Source organism: Anneissia japonica, unplaced genomic scaffold (assembly GCF_011630105.1).
Source record: "Anneissia japonica isolate Jap-2015-1 unplaced genomic scaffold, ASM1163010v1 scaffold288114_len53235_cov202, whole genome shotgun sequence".
In the NCBI taxonomy this organism is placed as follows: Eukaryota; Metazoa; Echinodermata; class Crinoidea; order Comatulida; family Comatulidae; genus Anneissia; species Anneissia japonica.
This window is the reverse complement of record NW_022737371.1, coordinates 1-16,595: the sequence shown is the minus strand read 5'-3', so window position 1 is coordinate 16,595 and position 16,595 is coordinate 1. Positions and strand designations below refer to the sequence as shown.

Below are 16,595 nucleotides of genomic sequence, written 5' to 3'. Positions count from 1 at the left end.
ATCGCATCTGTTGCCATCACTACAATAAGCACTTCGTCTCTGTGTACCTTGTCCACAAGATCGTGAACACTAAAAAGGAAACAGAACCATTTGGATTAAGACAATGATAATTATGTATTATATTATGTTAATAAGCAATCAATTGAAATAAATATACAAGATACTTAAAATGAAAAAAACAGGACTTGAATTTGTTTCCTCTAGTCTTCAGACTGCAAACTGGATTTTCTGTTAAGTATGGACCACTAATTCTAGATTTTGTTTGATTTATCTCATCTGAGATTGTGTAGACATTTTGGTATATACTACATAATACATAAAATAATTTTTTTAAATAAAATTTTTAAAATAATTTTTTTTTCATATGAAAAATTGAAAAGAAATGCATGTATGCCACCTATTACCTCAACATTTGTGCACAACTGATATTGTACAGATTAATAAGTTAAAATAGGCAAAAGAGCACAAATTAGTCACCAAGATACTGCTCCAACTGGCCAAGTGTTTTAAGTTGCTGAGAATGGTGCAGTGATGCCTGGTTCTTACCTAATTGATTATTGTTGGTTAAGCGTTACTGTAGTTGTTTTTAATTTCAGATTTTGTTTAAGAGCTTTGTGTTCATTTTTAAATGTGTAAAGTACTACATAAGCCACTACCATTGCCACAACCATTACCACGAGCCTTCAGATTTATATTTAAATTAAAGTGAGATCATTAAACGATCATATCATCGCTCACATCACGAACTAACACAATTAAATTCAATTGTGTTAGTTCATGAAATCAAAAAAGCACGTCAAAATACGTGCTGTTGTTGTTGAGGACTTTTTGTGAGGTAAAGAATACAAAATTGCTTGACAACCAATACGCGCTCGTTTTGACGCGCTACTGTGATTTCACGAACTAACACAATCTACTTTGATTGTGTTAGTTCGTGATGTGAGCAACGATATAATGACTTTTCTTGGTTTTTATATAGTGCCTTATACTTATGACTCAGGGTGCTGCTAAACACTGTTGTTAGTGACCTCTTATTAATGGAAAGCGGTTATAGCTGATGTTTTTCAGCAAATAGAAAGCGATTATAGCCGATGTTTTTCAGCAAATAGAAAGCGATTATAGCCGATGTTTTTCAGCAAATGGAAAGCGGTTATAGCTGATGTTTTTCAACAAATGGAAAGCGGGTTTAGCTGATGTTTTTCAGCAAATGGAAAGCGGTTATAGCTGGTGTTTTTCAGCAAATGGAAAGCGGTTATAGCTGATGTTTTTCAGCAAATGGAAAGCGGTTATAGCTGATGTTTTTCAGCTAATGGAAAGCGGTTATAGGTGATGTTTTTCAGCAAATGGAAAGCGGTTATAGCTAATGTTTTTTCAGCAAACTAGATGCAGTGTACTCGATGATACTGTTAACCATTCCAAAGCAGAGGAACAGCAACAGAGAAAGCCAGTGAGTCATAGCTTGCATTCACTTTAAGATGTACTTGCTGTTAACATATCATTTTTAATTAAATTACCAATTTATTAATTTTCATCAGATATTTTTTATCTAAAATGAAAGATAGGAAAACAAAAATAGATGGAAAGTTGATATAAGGATAACTAGATGGATCTGCAAACTACAAAAACTGTACTAAGAGAATGAAGAGTGAAAAGAAAACATTACACATTACAAAAGAATGGAAAGACTATATAAGGACCAAGAAAACTATTTTGTAACTAATGTAAGGATAACCAGATGAATGGATAACTATGGTACCATGCACTATGCAACAAACTACTGAACATGATCACAATTCCCAAAATGTCAACTTAAGTTTCCTTAGTATTATCAATATACTTTCCTGTTGTGGGTCATGTATAGCTTTCCCACCATGCTCTGTGAACATAGCCTCAGCAAACAAGAGTATAAACAATATGCACAAAGCTACTATGCTACTTAAATACATGTCTCCCCAGCACATACATTTTCCTGATCAAACCATTACGTCAACCAAAACACATCAATAATTTGTACTATGTATGTAAAAATGATTACTTGGCAAATCAATTAACATAAGCATTACTTACACTTATATGTAGTCTTATAAATATATAAAGCAAGCATTGAAGCAGCATTGTTGAAAAGAAAACATGATATGTTATAAAACAAAGATCTTCTGTTGTGACTTGTTAGTCTGTAAGGGGGTCTTTTCTTTGTAAAGAATTTAATTCTACATTTGAATTCACACCAACCAAAATATTTTTAACAGGAACAGTTAAAAAATCTAAAGCCGCATTTACAGTATATATCCAATTCATAATATTAATAATTACCTCAGACCAACGAGAGTAAATCCATTTAGCTCTCTGGCGACATTGTCCATTACAAACAACTCTTTGTGGTGGTTTTTGTAGATGTGAGCAGTTACCATTGCCAACAATAATTCCAGAGGTTCGGCCCTTTGGCATCTTAATACATTTGATTGTTCGTGTCTTTTCTCCAAGGCCACAGGATGATGAGCATTCACTTTCCCATGTCTTTTCCCAGCTGGAAAACAATAGTTAGATATCTGTAAGACTTCATTCTGATTCCGCGACCAGGAACTTGCAAAGCAACTGCATACACACAAGTTCATCATAACTTAATTCTTCCAAAAATATTAACATACACTTTCATACACAGCAAATGGAGGGGTTGACAAAAAAGGACCTACTTTTTATAACCAAATCAGTTCTGTCTGTCCAAAAATTAAAAGAAAAAATATAGTGAAATACAATATTAAAATTAATATTAAAAATTGTATGATGCCCACCATCAATACACTGTGACAAAATTTGTGGTGGAGACATTATAAGTAAGACTTGGTGTGAAACATATTAATATATTAATATGTATTGAACATACCTTAAAGTGGATCAAGCGTACCTTAATTTGCATTTTGAATTGCAGTTAGCTGTAATAGGCGCAGGTTTGTTACCAAGGCAAAATGATACATCTACTTGTCTTCTATCAACTTGTTTTAAACATCGAATTCTCCTACTTTTCCTTCCTGAATTTTGAAATAAGATACCATTGACATTTAATTTTCAATCTATTCAACTTCAAATCAGAGGGTGACAGTGGCATGTGACAGCATATTTTATATTTTATGGTGGTCCAATATGCAATACAATGCAAAGTGTAGATTGTTATATAATCACTTTATAATTTCTAAAAAGGCAGTAGAAAAAATTATGACCAATAACTGACTCTGCTCATCTTTTGATGAACATGCAGACAGCAGAACAAAAACAAAAATGTTGTCTTTAAATGGATTGTACTGCATGATAGAATGATTTTGTTGATGTCTCATGTCTTTGTCATGAATGTTCTTTTAGAGAAAAAGCATTAGATCAATTACATTATGGTTAAATAAATCTGGTAAACCAAACGCAACTAAAAAAATACCTCTCAAACACACCAAACAAAAATTGTTATTTAAAAAACATAATAGAAATTGAGACACACTAAATGCCACCCTAATGGTAAGGAGCTGGCTTGGATAGCTCACCAGTAGTACAAAATACAAAATACTGTACTAAGAAAAAATATAATACAGATCCATAACCTAAAGCTAAAGTGAGATGAAATAAGTTGAGACACTCTGTCCCAAGGGGGCAACAAACTGAACTAGATTTTGCTAACAAGCAAGAGTAACTCTTGGAATTGCATCTGAAGATAAATCTAAATCAAATATATAACCTTCAATTTAAATGAATCAAAAACATTGTATATGCTGATTTATAAACTCTTTATATTATAATTTATTTCAAATTTTAAATCCAGACATCAAAATATTGTTACATTTTTTTTTATAAGTAGAAACTGATATCACTGCATTTGTAGACCTGAGGGAAGGCTTGGATGAGTTCTAGGATCATGTTAAAGATTCACAACATATATTTCCCTATATGTGTCATTTCCCTAAAGGGCATCATGGGTAATCTACAGGCCAATTGATACTTGTGGGAGCATTCCAAATACTGTACTTGAGAAACTAGTGTTAATTGGAATTATAGTGTAGATTTTATTCATCTTGAAACATAATAGTTGATTACTCAACCAATTTTGAGTTAAATCAAATTCTGGAAAGTAAAAGTATCTATATAATCATACAAACTTTTTTAATATACAGACTGAAATATTAACCAAAACATAAACAATTTGAAATGAGACAGCTGTAAATCCAAATAAAATTATCTATATAAATCATACATAGTACAGACTAAAATATTCATAAGTCAACTAGAAATAAGACATAGCTGCTGTGTCAGCAACATTGCCAAAACTTGAGCTGACAATCTCTTCCTGTTTTTGTCTCCTGGAACTTAACCAAAAACTATCAGGATATGTAACACCACTACAACAGTTTCACTGATAAAAGTTGGGTCTTTTATAGAAAGTATTTTTTACTATAAAGATCTAGTTCTGCTTTTATGATAATTATTGTAAAAATAACAATTAAATAAAAGTTGAGTATGAAGCACACTTACCTTTACATATACTTGTACATGGTTCCCAAGGACCATAGGCATCCCATACGTAAACAGATCTACCTTCTACAGGCACTTTGTATTCATAACGAATGTTTGGTTGTTCATTGCTAATTGTCAAAAGCTGAGTGAAAAATATGAAGGTTTTAATTGGGTTGGATTGAATTTCAAATAATGAGCATTAGTTAAGTTTGTACATCAGCAAAAAACTCGCTCTGAAACATCAGACACTTAAACACTTTTCTTGTTAAGTAATATTTGCAATGTTTCCTTAAGCAAACTTATAATATCAAATTTTAATTTATTCAAAGAATTATTTCGACAAAGGAAAATCACAGAAATATTACGTACGTAAAGGTTAAGGTCCTGAGGAAGTGGTTTATTGCATGTTATGTTTTCCACAGCCATTCCTGCTCCACTGTATGTTATAAATATATCTCCTAAAGGAATAGTCCTCCTGGCAGTACTGATGATTGAGTTACCATTCAATATCCAATGTCCACTACTGTTCTTTAGAGCTTTGAAAAAAAATCGCATGTCACATCAGAATCAGAAGTATAGTACATTATACAATTTTTTTGTGAACAGATTTTCTTCATAAAATAGAAATATAAAAAAATTTAACAAAAAACTAACTAAAGATATTTACCTAAATAAATTTCATCATCCATTCTTGAACTATACCTAGAGGCAGCAGACTGTGTAATTTCCAGCTTCATAGCTCCAGCAGGGAACTGATTCACAAAGTTATAACCTGTGAAAAGTGAATTATGTTAAATAAAAAGTAATAATTTAATAATATAAAATATACACTACAACCAATAAGTTTCATCTCACTTCATCAACACTATAACTGACAGCATAAGATCAGATTAATTTTTGAACAACATGACCATCAATAATTTGACTTGATTTATAAAGACACATAATATATAGATTTTCATACCATAAATATTGACATTATACTGGCCAGTAACAGTCCTACAGGATGTGTTGTCTCCTCCACATACACCGCAATCATCTCGTTTGGTTTTTGAACCCAAGATATGATCACAGCCCGCCCTCTATATTATTAACGTATAAAGATACAAAAGATAGTAAATAATGTCTAAATTAGTTCAAGACAAATGTAACATCAGACTTCCAGGTATTTATTAATTAATAAAATAATAATAACAACCATTTTTAAAAACTATATTATATGAATTATGACTGTTGTTGATTGTAGTTGAATTATAAGGTATCCTGCAATTACAGATACAGATAAAATTGCGTACCCAACACATCCCCTCCACGCAAATATCATCCGTATCTGGTCCACACGAGGTACCGTCGATAACCTTCCGAGCAAGTTGGTAGTAGTGACTTCGACCTGCTACACGGCAGTGGAGACGACACTGATCCTTAGCATGAACTGAAAAAAAAAACACCATAATATTTTATAAATTTGTTTACAACACTAACAGTAAATAGTATAAGTCATTGATGTCATTGTTTTACCTCTAACAGTATTTTCTTAAACAATCTTTTTCTGGAAATTTAATGAATGCTAAATCCAAATAATGTTGACATAACTAAGCTTTATTTGGTTTTGACTTTATTTTCTTTAAACTATAACAGTTGGGACTTTTTTTTATGTAATAATGCAACACTTTGGTGCATAGAAACTCTCTATATTTATTGCTTAATTGAGAATACCCTACTTACTACCATGATACATAGGCACCCATCTGACAGCACTATTCAAACCATTGACATTCAGATGTCGGCCATTATAAGCAGCACATTGCAATGCCCTGAAATCTTGACCGTCTTCACAAGGCTGGGAACAAAAAAACTTGAAAGAGTAAAAAAAAGTGCCAATCTCCATTAGCTCTAAACAAGCTTTATGCTTCATCACTGCCAGTTAGAGAATGTAGAACATGATGTTTCCTCATTTGACTTATATTAATGAGGGCTCAATAATACCATGGCGTAAAAAATGTTGGACTAATTGAGATATGACCTGCATTTATATTCAGGTAATATAAACATTGTAAAAAAATAAACACAGGAAGTGTGCAATAAATTAGTTTCAAATACAAACCTTTGTGTTACATGAACGATAACGTGTCCTACGTCCAATACAGTATTTCCCAGCATACTGTGGTGATGGATTATTGCACAAACGAGTTGCTTTTTTCACACCTCCACCACAAGTTCTAGAACAGTTGCCATAAGGCTCCCATTTACCCCAACCTCCATCAACTGGATTTGGCTCAGAGTTTTTTCGAACACACCGTCCCTTATCACACCACTGAAAAAAGATAATTAAAAAACTTATAATATTTTTAAAGGATTAGATAGTTTGTCATGGACACTAAAGTATACATACGTAACACTGCAAATAGTTTCTTTAAATTCTTACAGAGTTGGGGTTGCAAGGTGAACCATCAGCCCAGGCCATATGTTGAGTTCGACAATGATCAGTGCTTCTTCCAACAGTACACCATAGCTTATCACAATATTTCTACAGATATTGGAATAAAAGCTGTCTCTTATACACATCTAGATGTGTATAAGAGACAGAAGTTATGGTATAAAATGGCTATGTTAAATATACATATGTCTGATATAAAATTATTGATTTAATCTTCACAAAATTAACAATATAACATTGGTAATTGTCTTCTTCCGCATTATAATTTGCTCAGAAATGTTTTGAAGATGTTTCTCTTAAAATTAAGGCATATTATCATAACCAACTACTATGACTTCCAAGAAACTACTTGTCTGTCATGAAGCTCTGGTTGGCTAGCCCAAGGTGATTTGCATCTGGGCATGTTAAGAGCAAGGCTATGCAAGGTCTAACCACTAGTTCTAAAGACCACCTCAAACTTACAAAACCTTGGGAAAAATATGTGATACCTTTCAGGCCTAAGATTTTAAATTTCTATTCACAGGTGTGTAGTGTCCAGGATGATATAGCTGTAGGCATAGGGAAGAGGGCTGATAGGACCACTGATAAAACATGTTACACCAAAATGAGGTCATAAATTTCAAAAGGGAGAAATCTGCAGTAAAATATCAGCAGGAGTAGTCCTATTTATCAGATTATGTTTGTACTGAAATGATGAATATAATAACCATGATACAATATTTTTTTCAGTAGTATTTATTTGTATTGTTGAAATATTGATTCTATTTTTGATTTTAAAAAAAGTATTAAAAAGTATTAATATTTTATAGGGATGAGTATCAAATAAGTAAATATCAAGGGTTACTACCTAGGTTAAAGGAGCTAGCTGATGGATGGGGATGGGAAGATCTACTAGACAAGAGAGACAGAGATTACATTGATATAGAGTAGGTGTCAAGAGTTAATGTTATTAATATTATTATGCTACACAGATTGAGAAAGAAATTATACCAACCTAAACAAAGGAGAAAGATTGGAGAAGAAATGGGGAAGGGGGCCCTTGCTGACAGAAAAATCTAGAAAATCGTGTCGGGATTCAATATTTGGACATTAATTATGTCGTCATCATCAGGAATCAAGACCATGTAAACTTATACAGTCAGTCTGGAAAAGTGTGGACAGATATGTCTGTGGCAACCTCAACTAAGGGTAACCTAGTTTTATGATGGGAGTGATTCTCCTGAATGCCGCAAGAAAAATATATAGAATGCAGCAAATGGCACACACCATGTACTTGATAAAATGAAAATATACCTGAACTGGGATCATTTACCTAAGGTGAAGACATGGGCAGATAATGTGCTGAGACCCAGTTGTACTCTCCACATGACCTATTAATCCCAAAATGGTTTTTAGTAGGATGGGTAAAGGAGTTTATTTAGTCTATTACAGTACCTCCTTCAATGTTTTGTTTATATCTACATTTGAAACTTAAAACATAAATGTTACAAACCCATAATGATTTAGGGCCAGACTTAATTACAAAAAAATGTACTTTTATCAACTTTTCTGAAATTCAGATACTACTCTGAAGTTAATGAAACAAATGAGTAGGTACTGTAGAACTTTTTTGACTAACAATGAATTTTATTTTACAAGCTTTCGCCCCAGTCAATGGGGCTTCTTCTTTTGCCCCAGTCAATGGGGCTTCCTCTTTCACCCCAGACAATGGGGCTTCTTCTTTTGCCCCATTGACTGGGGCGAAACTTGTGAAATAAAATTCATTGTTAGTCAAAAAAGTGCTACAGTACTTACTCATTTGTTTCATTAGTATAAACTGACTAATATGGCTACACCACTTTTTTGATTTTCTGAAGTTAGCAATTTATAAACAGCTGAAAAACACTTTTTATATTATATGTTTTTAATTGCATGTACATGAATTGTTTCATTCCATTTTAATTATGAAAAAAATGAGTGAAATGAAATTGATTATATCAAATGTTTAAACACAACAATAGTCAATTCACTTTAACATTTTTGTCTTCATAGCCTAAATTCAAATAAGATTAATATTTATAATTTATTTTATTTTTCTATTTATTTTTTTTTTAAATTTCAACTACTGTACATCCAACAGCAGATAGTTTCTATATTCACTAATCTATACCTATGGCAATAGCCAAAGAGTTCTGTACAACCTCCAAATAAAATGTACTTTGGTATACTGCAGTAATTTATGTTAGATCCTGAGAAAATATGAAATATGTATTGGAATAAAAGAATGATTGATTGTTACAGCAAAGAAATTGGAGTAACATGACAATGTCAATAATGACATGAAAAGGCCATGTTCTTTAATGTATAACAATATGACTTTAAGATCTAGAAAACATCAAGTTACATGAAACTGTAACAAAATGTAGACTATTAGAACTGGGGCATCTGGTGGACTCTTGTCAGCAAGCAAGAGGAAAAAATACTTGGCTTGTCTGTTGCACCTGTTGGAGTGTGTTTAAAGGATCTTAAGCATGATCTTTGTCATCATCAATTAGAGTAAGGGTGACATCCTATAATATGGTGCATTCTTCTCAGCCTCTTTCCACATTGGCCCATTGGGATATTACTGTACATACAAAAAGCAGTTTATGTGTTTATAAGCCTATTTATGTTAATTGTAATTTATGTTTCTAGCATCATTTGAGTTATCGTACTCTTACATTGGGGTACATATTAGAAAACAGAGAGGCATTCAACCACCTGATTTTATGCCTAACATACTTTATACAATCCTTATCTTATCTCTCTACTCCTAACATACTATCAATCAACAGTATGCAGACGCTGACTGATTTAATTTAACTTATTCCGTTAAAACAGTAACTGACATTCAAAATTACAATATTTATTATTTCTAAAACATCCTCCCACTTGAGCAAGTTCTTAGGCTAAATTTGAGATATATCAATGATTTTGTAGACTAAACAATCTGAAAATGGCGAAATCATTCAAATCTACCACTGGGTCTCCATAAGCAATGAAATATATGGGCATAGTTCCTGTCTCTTATACACATCTAGATGTGTATAAGAGACAGCAAATGAGTAGGTACTGTAGAACTTTTTTGACTAACAATGAATTTTATTTTACAAGCTTTCGCCCCAGTCAATGGGGCTTCTTCTTTTGCCTGTCTCTTATACACATCTAGATGTGTATAAGAGACAGGGTGTCAAGAGTTAATGTTATTAATATTATTATGCTACACAGATTGAGAAAGAAATTATACCAACCTAAACAAAGGAGAAAGATTGGAGAAGAAATGGGGAAGGGGGCCCTTGCTGACAGAAAAATCTAGAAAATCGTGTCGGGATTCAATATTTGGACATTAATTATGTCGTCATCATCAGGAATCAAGACCATGTAAACTTATACAGTCAGTCTGGAAAAGTGTGGACAGATATGTCTGTGGCAACCTCAACTAAGGGTAACCTAGTTTTATGATGGGAGTGATTCTCCTGAATGCCGCAAGAAAAATATATAGAATGCAGCAAATGGCACACACCATGTACTTGATAAAATGAAAATATACCTGAACTGGGATCATTTACCTAAGGTGAAGACATGGGCAGATAATGTGCTGAGACCCAGTTGTACTCTCCACATGACCTATTAATCCCAAAATGGTTTTTAGTAGGATGGGTAAAGGAGTTTATTTAGTCTATTACAGTACCTCCTTCAATGTTTTGTTTATATCTACATTTGAAACTTAAAACATAAATGTTACAAACCCATAATGATTTAGGGCCAGACTTAATTACAAAAAAATGTACTTTTATCAACTTTTCTGAAATTCAGATACTACTCTGAAGTTAATGAAACAAATGAGTAGGTACTGTAGAACTTTTTTGACTAACAATGAATTTTATTTTACAAGCTTTCGCCCCAGTCAATGGGGCTTCTTCTTTTGCCCCAGTCAATGGGGCTTCTTCTTTCACCCCAGTCAATGGGGCTTCTTCTTTCGCCCCATGACTGGGGCGAAACTTGTGAAATAAAATTCATCGTTAGTCAAAAAAGTGCTACAGTACCTACTCATTTGTTTCATTAGTATAAACTGACTAATATGGCTACACCACTTTTTTGATTCTCTGAAGTTAGCAATTTATAAACAGCTAAAAACACTTTTTATATTACATGTTTTTAATTGCATGTACTTATCTTTTTAGAAAGCCCCTACCCAACTCTAAATGTTATATTATATTTTACCTAACTTTCTGGTCCCTACCCATCTGTTAGTATTGTTTTATTCCATTTTAATTAAGAAAAAATGAGTGAAATGAAATTGATTATATCAAATGTTTAAACACAACAATAGTCAATTCACTTTAACATTTTTGTCTTCATAGCCTAAATTCAAATAAGATTAATATTTATAATTTGTTTTATTTTTCTATTTATTTTTTTTTAATTTCAACTACTGTACATCCAACAGCAGATAGTTTCTATATTCACTAATCTATACCTATGGCAATAGCCAAAGAGTTCTGTACACCCTCCAAATAAAACGTACTTTGGTATACTGCAGTAATTTATGTTAGATCCTGAGAAAATATGAAATATGTATTAGAATAAAAGAATGATTGATTGTTACAGCAAGGAAATTGGAGTAACATGACAATGTCAATAATGACATGAAAAGGCCATGTTCTTTAATGTATAACAATATGACTTTAAGATCTAGAAAAAATCAAGTTACATGAAACTGTAACAAAATGTAGACTATTAGAACTGGGGCATCTGGTGGACTCTTGTCAGCAAGCAAGAGGAAAAAATACTTGGCTTGTCTGTTGCACCTGTTGGAGTGTGTTTAAAGCATCTTAAGCATGATCTTTGTCATCATCAATTAGAGTAAGGGTGACATCCTATAATATGGTGCATTCTTCTCAGCCTCTTTCCACATTGGCCCATTGGGATATTACTGTACATACAAAAAGCAGTTTATGTGTTTATAAGCCCATTTATGTTAATTGTAATTTATGTTTCTAGCATCATTTGAGTTATCGTACTCTTACATTGGGGTACATATTAGAAAACAGAGAGGCATTCAACCACCTGATTTTATGCCTAACATACTTTATACAATCTTTATCTTATCTCTCTACTCCTAACATACTATCAATCAACAGTATGCAGACGCTGACTGATTTAATTTAACTTATTCTGTTAACTGACATTCAAAATTACAATATTTATTATTTCTAAAACATCCTCCCACTTGAGCAAGTTCTTAGGCTAAATTTGAGATATATCAATGATTTTGTAGACTAAACAATCTGAAAATGGCGAAATCATTCAAATCTACCACTGGGTCTCCATAAGCAATGAAATATATGGGCATAGTTCTTAAGCATACTCTACAGTAGCTATTGAAAACTTTGTATCAGATTGAGGGCACAATTTAAAATGATTGGCTGGTTCTACTCTATGGCTATGTTCTCACACGGCAGCTAACGTTTAGCAGGATCTGGATCCTGCTAACCGTTAGCTGCCGTGCGTCCATACGAGAAGATCCCGATCCCGATACCAAGAATATGATGATCGAATAACTGGCCAATAAGAAACTGGAAATTGTAAACGCATACGTGTGATTGGTTGATGATAGAAACGTGCTCAGCTTGCTAGCCGATAGCGCTTGCTAACCATTAGCGGTATCCTGATACCGCTAACGGTTAGCACTAACCGATCGGGCGTTCTCACACAGGGGCTAACGGTTAGCACTAACGGTTAGCTCCCGATCCGGAACCAGGCATAAGTTTTTGGAACATTGAGTGCATTGCAGTTATTAGTCTAATTAAACGGTTTCAGTCAACAAGACAAATATAAAACTTGAAAAGCTCTGTCCATACTTTCAAATTTGATTGATTTGCCAATATGTAGATTTAATGATGATGATGTCATATATTACACCCGTATATGTAAAAACTAGAGTTATTTGTCACTTGATACATGAAACAGACCTACACTTTTTCCTTTAAATACTTGATAACAATATTTAATTTTTCAGAATTTGATTCATAATCATGCTACAGCCCCTATCTTCAGGCTACTGATTTTTATAAGAATGTTTTATAGGATAAGGTTGAAGGAACAACATTGTAAATCTACCAGTTAAGAGACACAAAAGGTCAAACGTTTAATGGGACATCCTATTTTCGCTTGCATTGAGTAACTTACTCAAGAAAATCTGTGATTAACTTTCGACTGCATCTTGACCATGTCCACGGGCTATTGTCGTCTGAGTTGAGTGTTGGTGCCATCATGTTGTACTTCCCAGCTAGACTCTCATGGAATTCTTTTTTACATTTGTAACTATCGTCGTGAGGTAGATTAAATCTGAAAAGATTTTTTAAAAACCATTTTTTATAAATTTTTTTCATTTTAACAAAAAAAGAATAAAAAATGATAAGTGTTATGTTTGAAGAGTAGTAAATTACTGTAGTAGATTACTTAAAAAAATGTTAATATAACAACAACAATAAAATTAATAATAACATAGCTTTTGATTGTAATATTGTCAATATTACAATTAAAAGCTATGATGTTATTAATTTTATTGATTGTAATATTGTTAATAAATTAAATTAAAAAGAAACATAGAAATGCAATATCCTTGTATATTGAAAGTACCACAAAAAATTAGGAATAGAAACAAGATGGTGGGCAATTAGGCCTACACGATTATGATACAAATTACAGACAAAAATATACCAGGACAGCAAAAAATCAACATGCTAAGGCTTATGCACCTAGACATAATATATGTCAAAATATATGATATATCTCTTATATTATAAGAGAGAACTACCATTCTCTATAGTTCAAACTTGAAAATACAATTTTGTGAAGCACAACTGACTAAAAACAACATGTAAAAATTAGCACATCTGTTGGCTACAGACAGCTGGTTATATTAAGACCACTGGACTTAGTAATTGGCAGCTGCACAAGTTCAGAAGTGACCACTACTGACCAGCATGTACTTTAAATATGTAGAAACTACCCTACAAGTTTTTCAGCTGTTGCAGGGTGAGAACAATGAAACACACCTGATCAAAAAGTGGTCACTTTCATGCCTCCCTCTGGAGATCAAGCAGTTAGGTCAATCAATGCAAGCAAAACCTGTTAGCCAGGCATAAGATATAGTATCGGTCAGAGGGAGGCCAACCAAGATTATGGTTGGCCTTCCTCAAAATTTATTAGGAATAACCATTTATCAAGTAAATTCTTGCAATACTGTGATCCTCTCCTATAGTATTTTTGTTGAATCATTTTTTTTAAATAATCCTATTAGTTTTATAGTAGTCTACTGATATATTTACAGAGGCTGAATATGAAAATAAATAATCAACTGTATGAAAACATTTATACTGAAAGGAAAATAATTATCACCTTTATTTGTCCTTTTCTTTACTCATTACTTTTAATTCAATTATTATTTCAAAAGTCACTTATCAATTGTTAATTGGAGCACTAATGTGGTCAGAACAACTGCAGGCTGAGACCATTATTCGTGTCAATTAATTTGCCCTCAATTTAATGTCTAACTGACCAGTTCAGCTGACCACCTAGTGGGCATATAATTGACCTTTCATGTATTCTCTTGATCTATATTAATGGGCCCAAATCAGTTTATATAGACGTATACTGTATCTTTAATAGGATAGGTTTGTTAATTCCAATGCTAAGTATGGCCAATGCATAGTTTGAGAGAGTGTGAGCATTGTATAATAATTGTCAACACCAGTGCTCTGTAAATATTCTATTATAAATATTATCATTATTATTGACACTATAATTATGATAGCCATGTATTATGTATGACTCTCCCCTTGGAACATTTTTCTGTACCTTAGATTTATTTACATTAGGACATTGTAATTAAATGTTTGATGAAATGGAATTATTTATTTTAGCCATTTCAAAAGCAAACTTTCAAAGTTTATGGTGGAATATATTGAACAATAAAACATAAGATCACCCACAAAGACAATGTGCCATTACTCCTTCCTAAACTCACTAGAGTACTAAACCTAACATTCCAGGTGACTAGTCACAGCCCCCTCCCACCCACACACAAGCACACATTGGTAGATATACTATTTTTATAATCTCAGCAGTAAGGGGTTAATTAAAGCATTGCTCCTAGGTAAAAGAACAACCAAATTACAAATATTTATCATTCAACTAATTGTAAACTGGGTAATTGTTTTGATAAATTTATATTAGTTGCAAGCTGCGGGGAAGATATCCTAATGTACCCTTGGTCTGTCCCTCCTAGGAGTTTTACTTGCTCTAACGTCAACCTAAACTAATAATCCTTATGTTAAAGACAAACACACTCAATTATATCGTAGGACTGACCATGAATAAGTAAGAAAGAACACAAAATATTGTTGTGTCCTTCATAATCTGTTTTTTTTTAAAAGACATCCCTTGATGCTCAAAAACATCAAAAGATGGTCAATAACTAGATAAAGTAAACCTTCATCACAGGAGCAACAAGATGATCACAACACTAGAGGACATCAACTTGCCCTAAAGAAATGATTACCTGTTACATGTGCCAAATTTAATTATGACACATTAAGAATCTACATATAACAGAAGATATTTAAGAAGTTTCAGTGGGAATGTGATAGTCAAAACACTTCTATATTTTTCAACACTCAATTTATAAAAAAAAAAAAAAGAACTGTCTGATAGAAAAAGTGATACATTAAATTACGGTTACAATTTGAAAGTAACATGACAATTTGTTTTTGTGCTTCTCATAGTTCACAGGTAATTTCATCTTCATCTGAGCCACCATGTCTAGTACTCTGCCAAAACAGAAAATTTCACAGAACAATTAAATTCAAATCTGTTGGATTCTCACCAACAAATTCAAAAAAGAAAATGTTTGGCAACAAATTTGTAAAAAAGGTTTGAAACAAACAGGATGTCTATATGAAGCAATACAAAGTTCATGGTTAGTCCCTGCATGTTACTTTCTTGGAGGATAAGAAAAACTACATTTCAATGAAAAGCCCACGACTTTAATTAGTCTCCAACAATAAAACTTTTAACCAAACCAAAAAAAAAAAGACACACACCGATACTCAGGTCATTACCGGTAGTTCACTATGTTAGATATAATGTATTTATTCAACATCCCTATCATCATAATTAGCCAAAGCCATTTCACTGCAGGGTAATGCCTTTCCCTCACTTAATCTACTATGAGTTGTTACAGAGACAATATAGTGAAGCAACAGGACGTGCCCCTAAAATAATTTAAATGGTAGGAATTAATAATTTTTTGTGTTTTTATGATAAAGATTAACAATGATGATGGTAACAACAGAATAATGATGATGATGTCAATGATGATGTATGAGAATGATAAGGACAATGATAATGATGATGAAGTTATGATGAAGATGATGATGATGATAATGATAAAATAAAAAGAATAATAAACAAATGAACTATGATTTTTAAGGAACTCAATTGGTACCCATTTTAGGTGAAGCTACAGGGGTTAATAGGCAATGTAAATTGTTTGTTTTCATTGGCATATTGTACACACATAGGGTAATATCAATATACATTGGGCTTTACCACCATGAAGTAACCAAAAAAAAAAAAA

General features: G+C 32.6%; 1 protein-coding gene across 1 annotated transcript in view; it reads right to left on the bottom strand.

Annotated features, from left to right (window-relative positions):
- The window catches only part of LOC117117331 (A disintegrin and metalloproteinase with thrombospondin motifs 20-like), a gene marked incomplete in the record, with an annotated part of 36,228 nt that extends 20,474 nt beyond the window's left edge, over positions 1-15,754 (bottom strand). The window contains 14 exon segments of the mRNA XM_033261599.1: positions 1-69; positions 2,314-2,527; positions 2,906-3,029; positions 4,513-4,636; positions 4,864-5,030; positions 5,162-5,266; positions 5,459-5,576; positions 5,790-5,926; positions 6,220-6,334; positions 6,599-6,802; positions 6,805-6,808; positions 6,920-7,021; positions 13,142-13,300; positions 15,699-15,754. Of these exon segments, the coding sequence (XP_033117490.1) occupies positions 1-69; positions 2,314-2,527; positions 2,906-3,029; positions 4,513-4,636; positions 4,864-5,030; positions 5,162-5,266; positions 5,459-5,576; positions 5,790-5,926; positions 6,220-6,334; positions 6,599-6,802; positions 6,805-6,808; positions 6,920-7,021; positions 13,142-13,300; positions 15,699-15,739 (1,683 nt within the window).
- Positions 15,755-16,595: the final 841 nt, after the last annotated feature.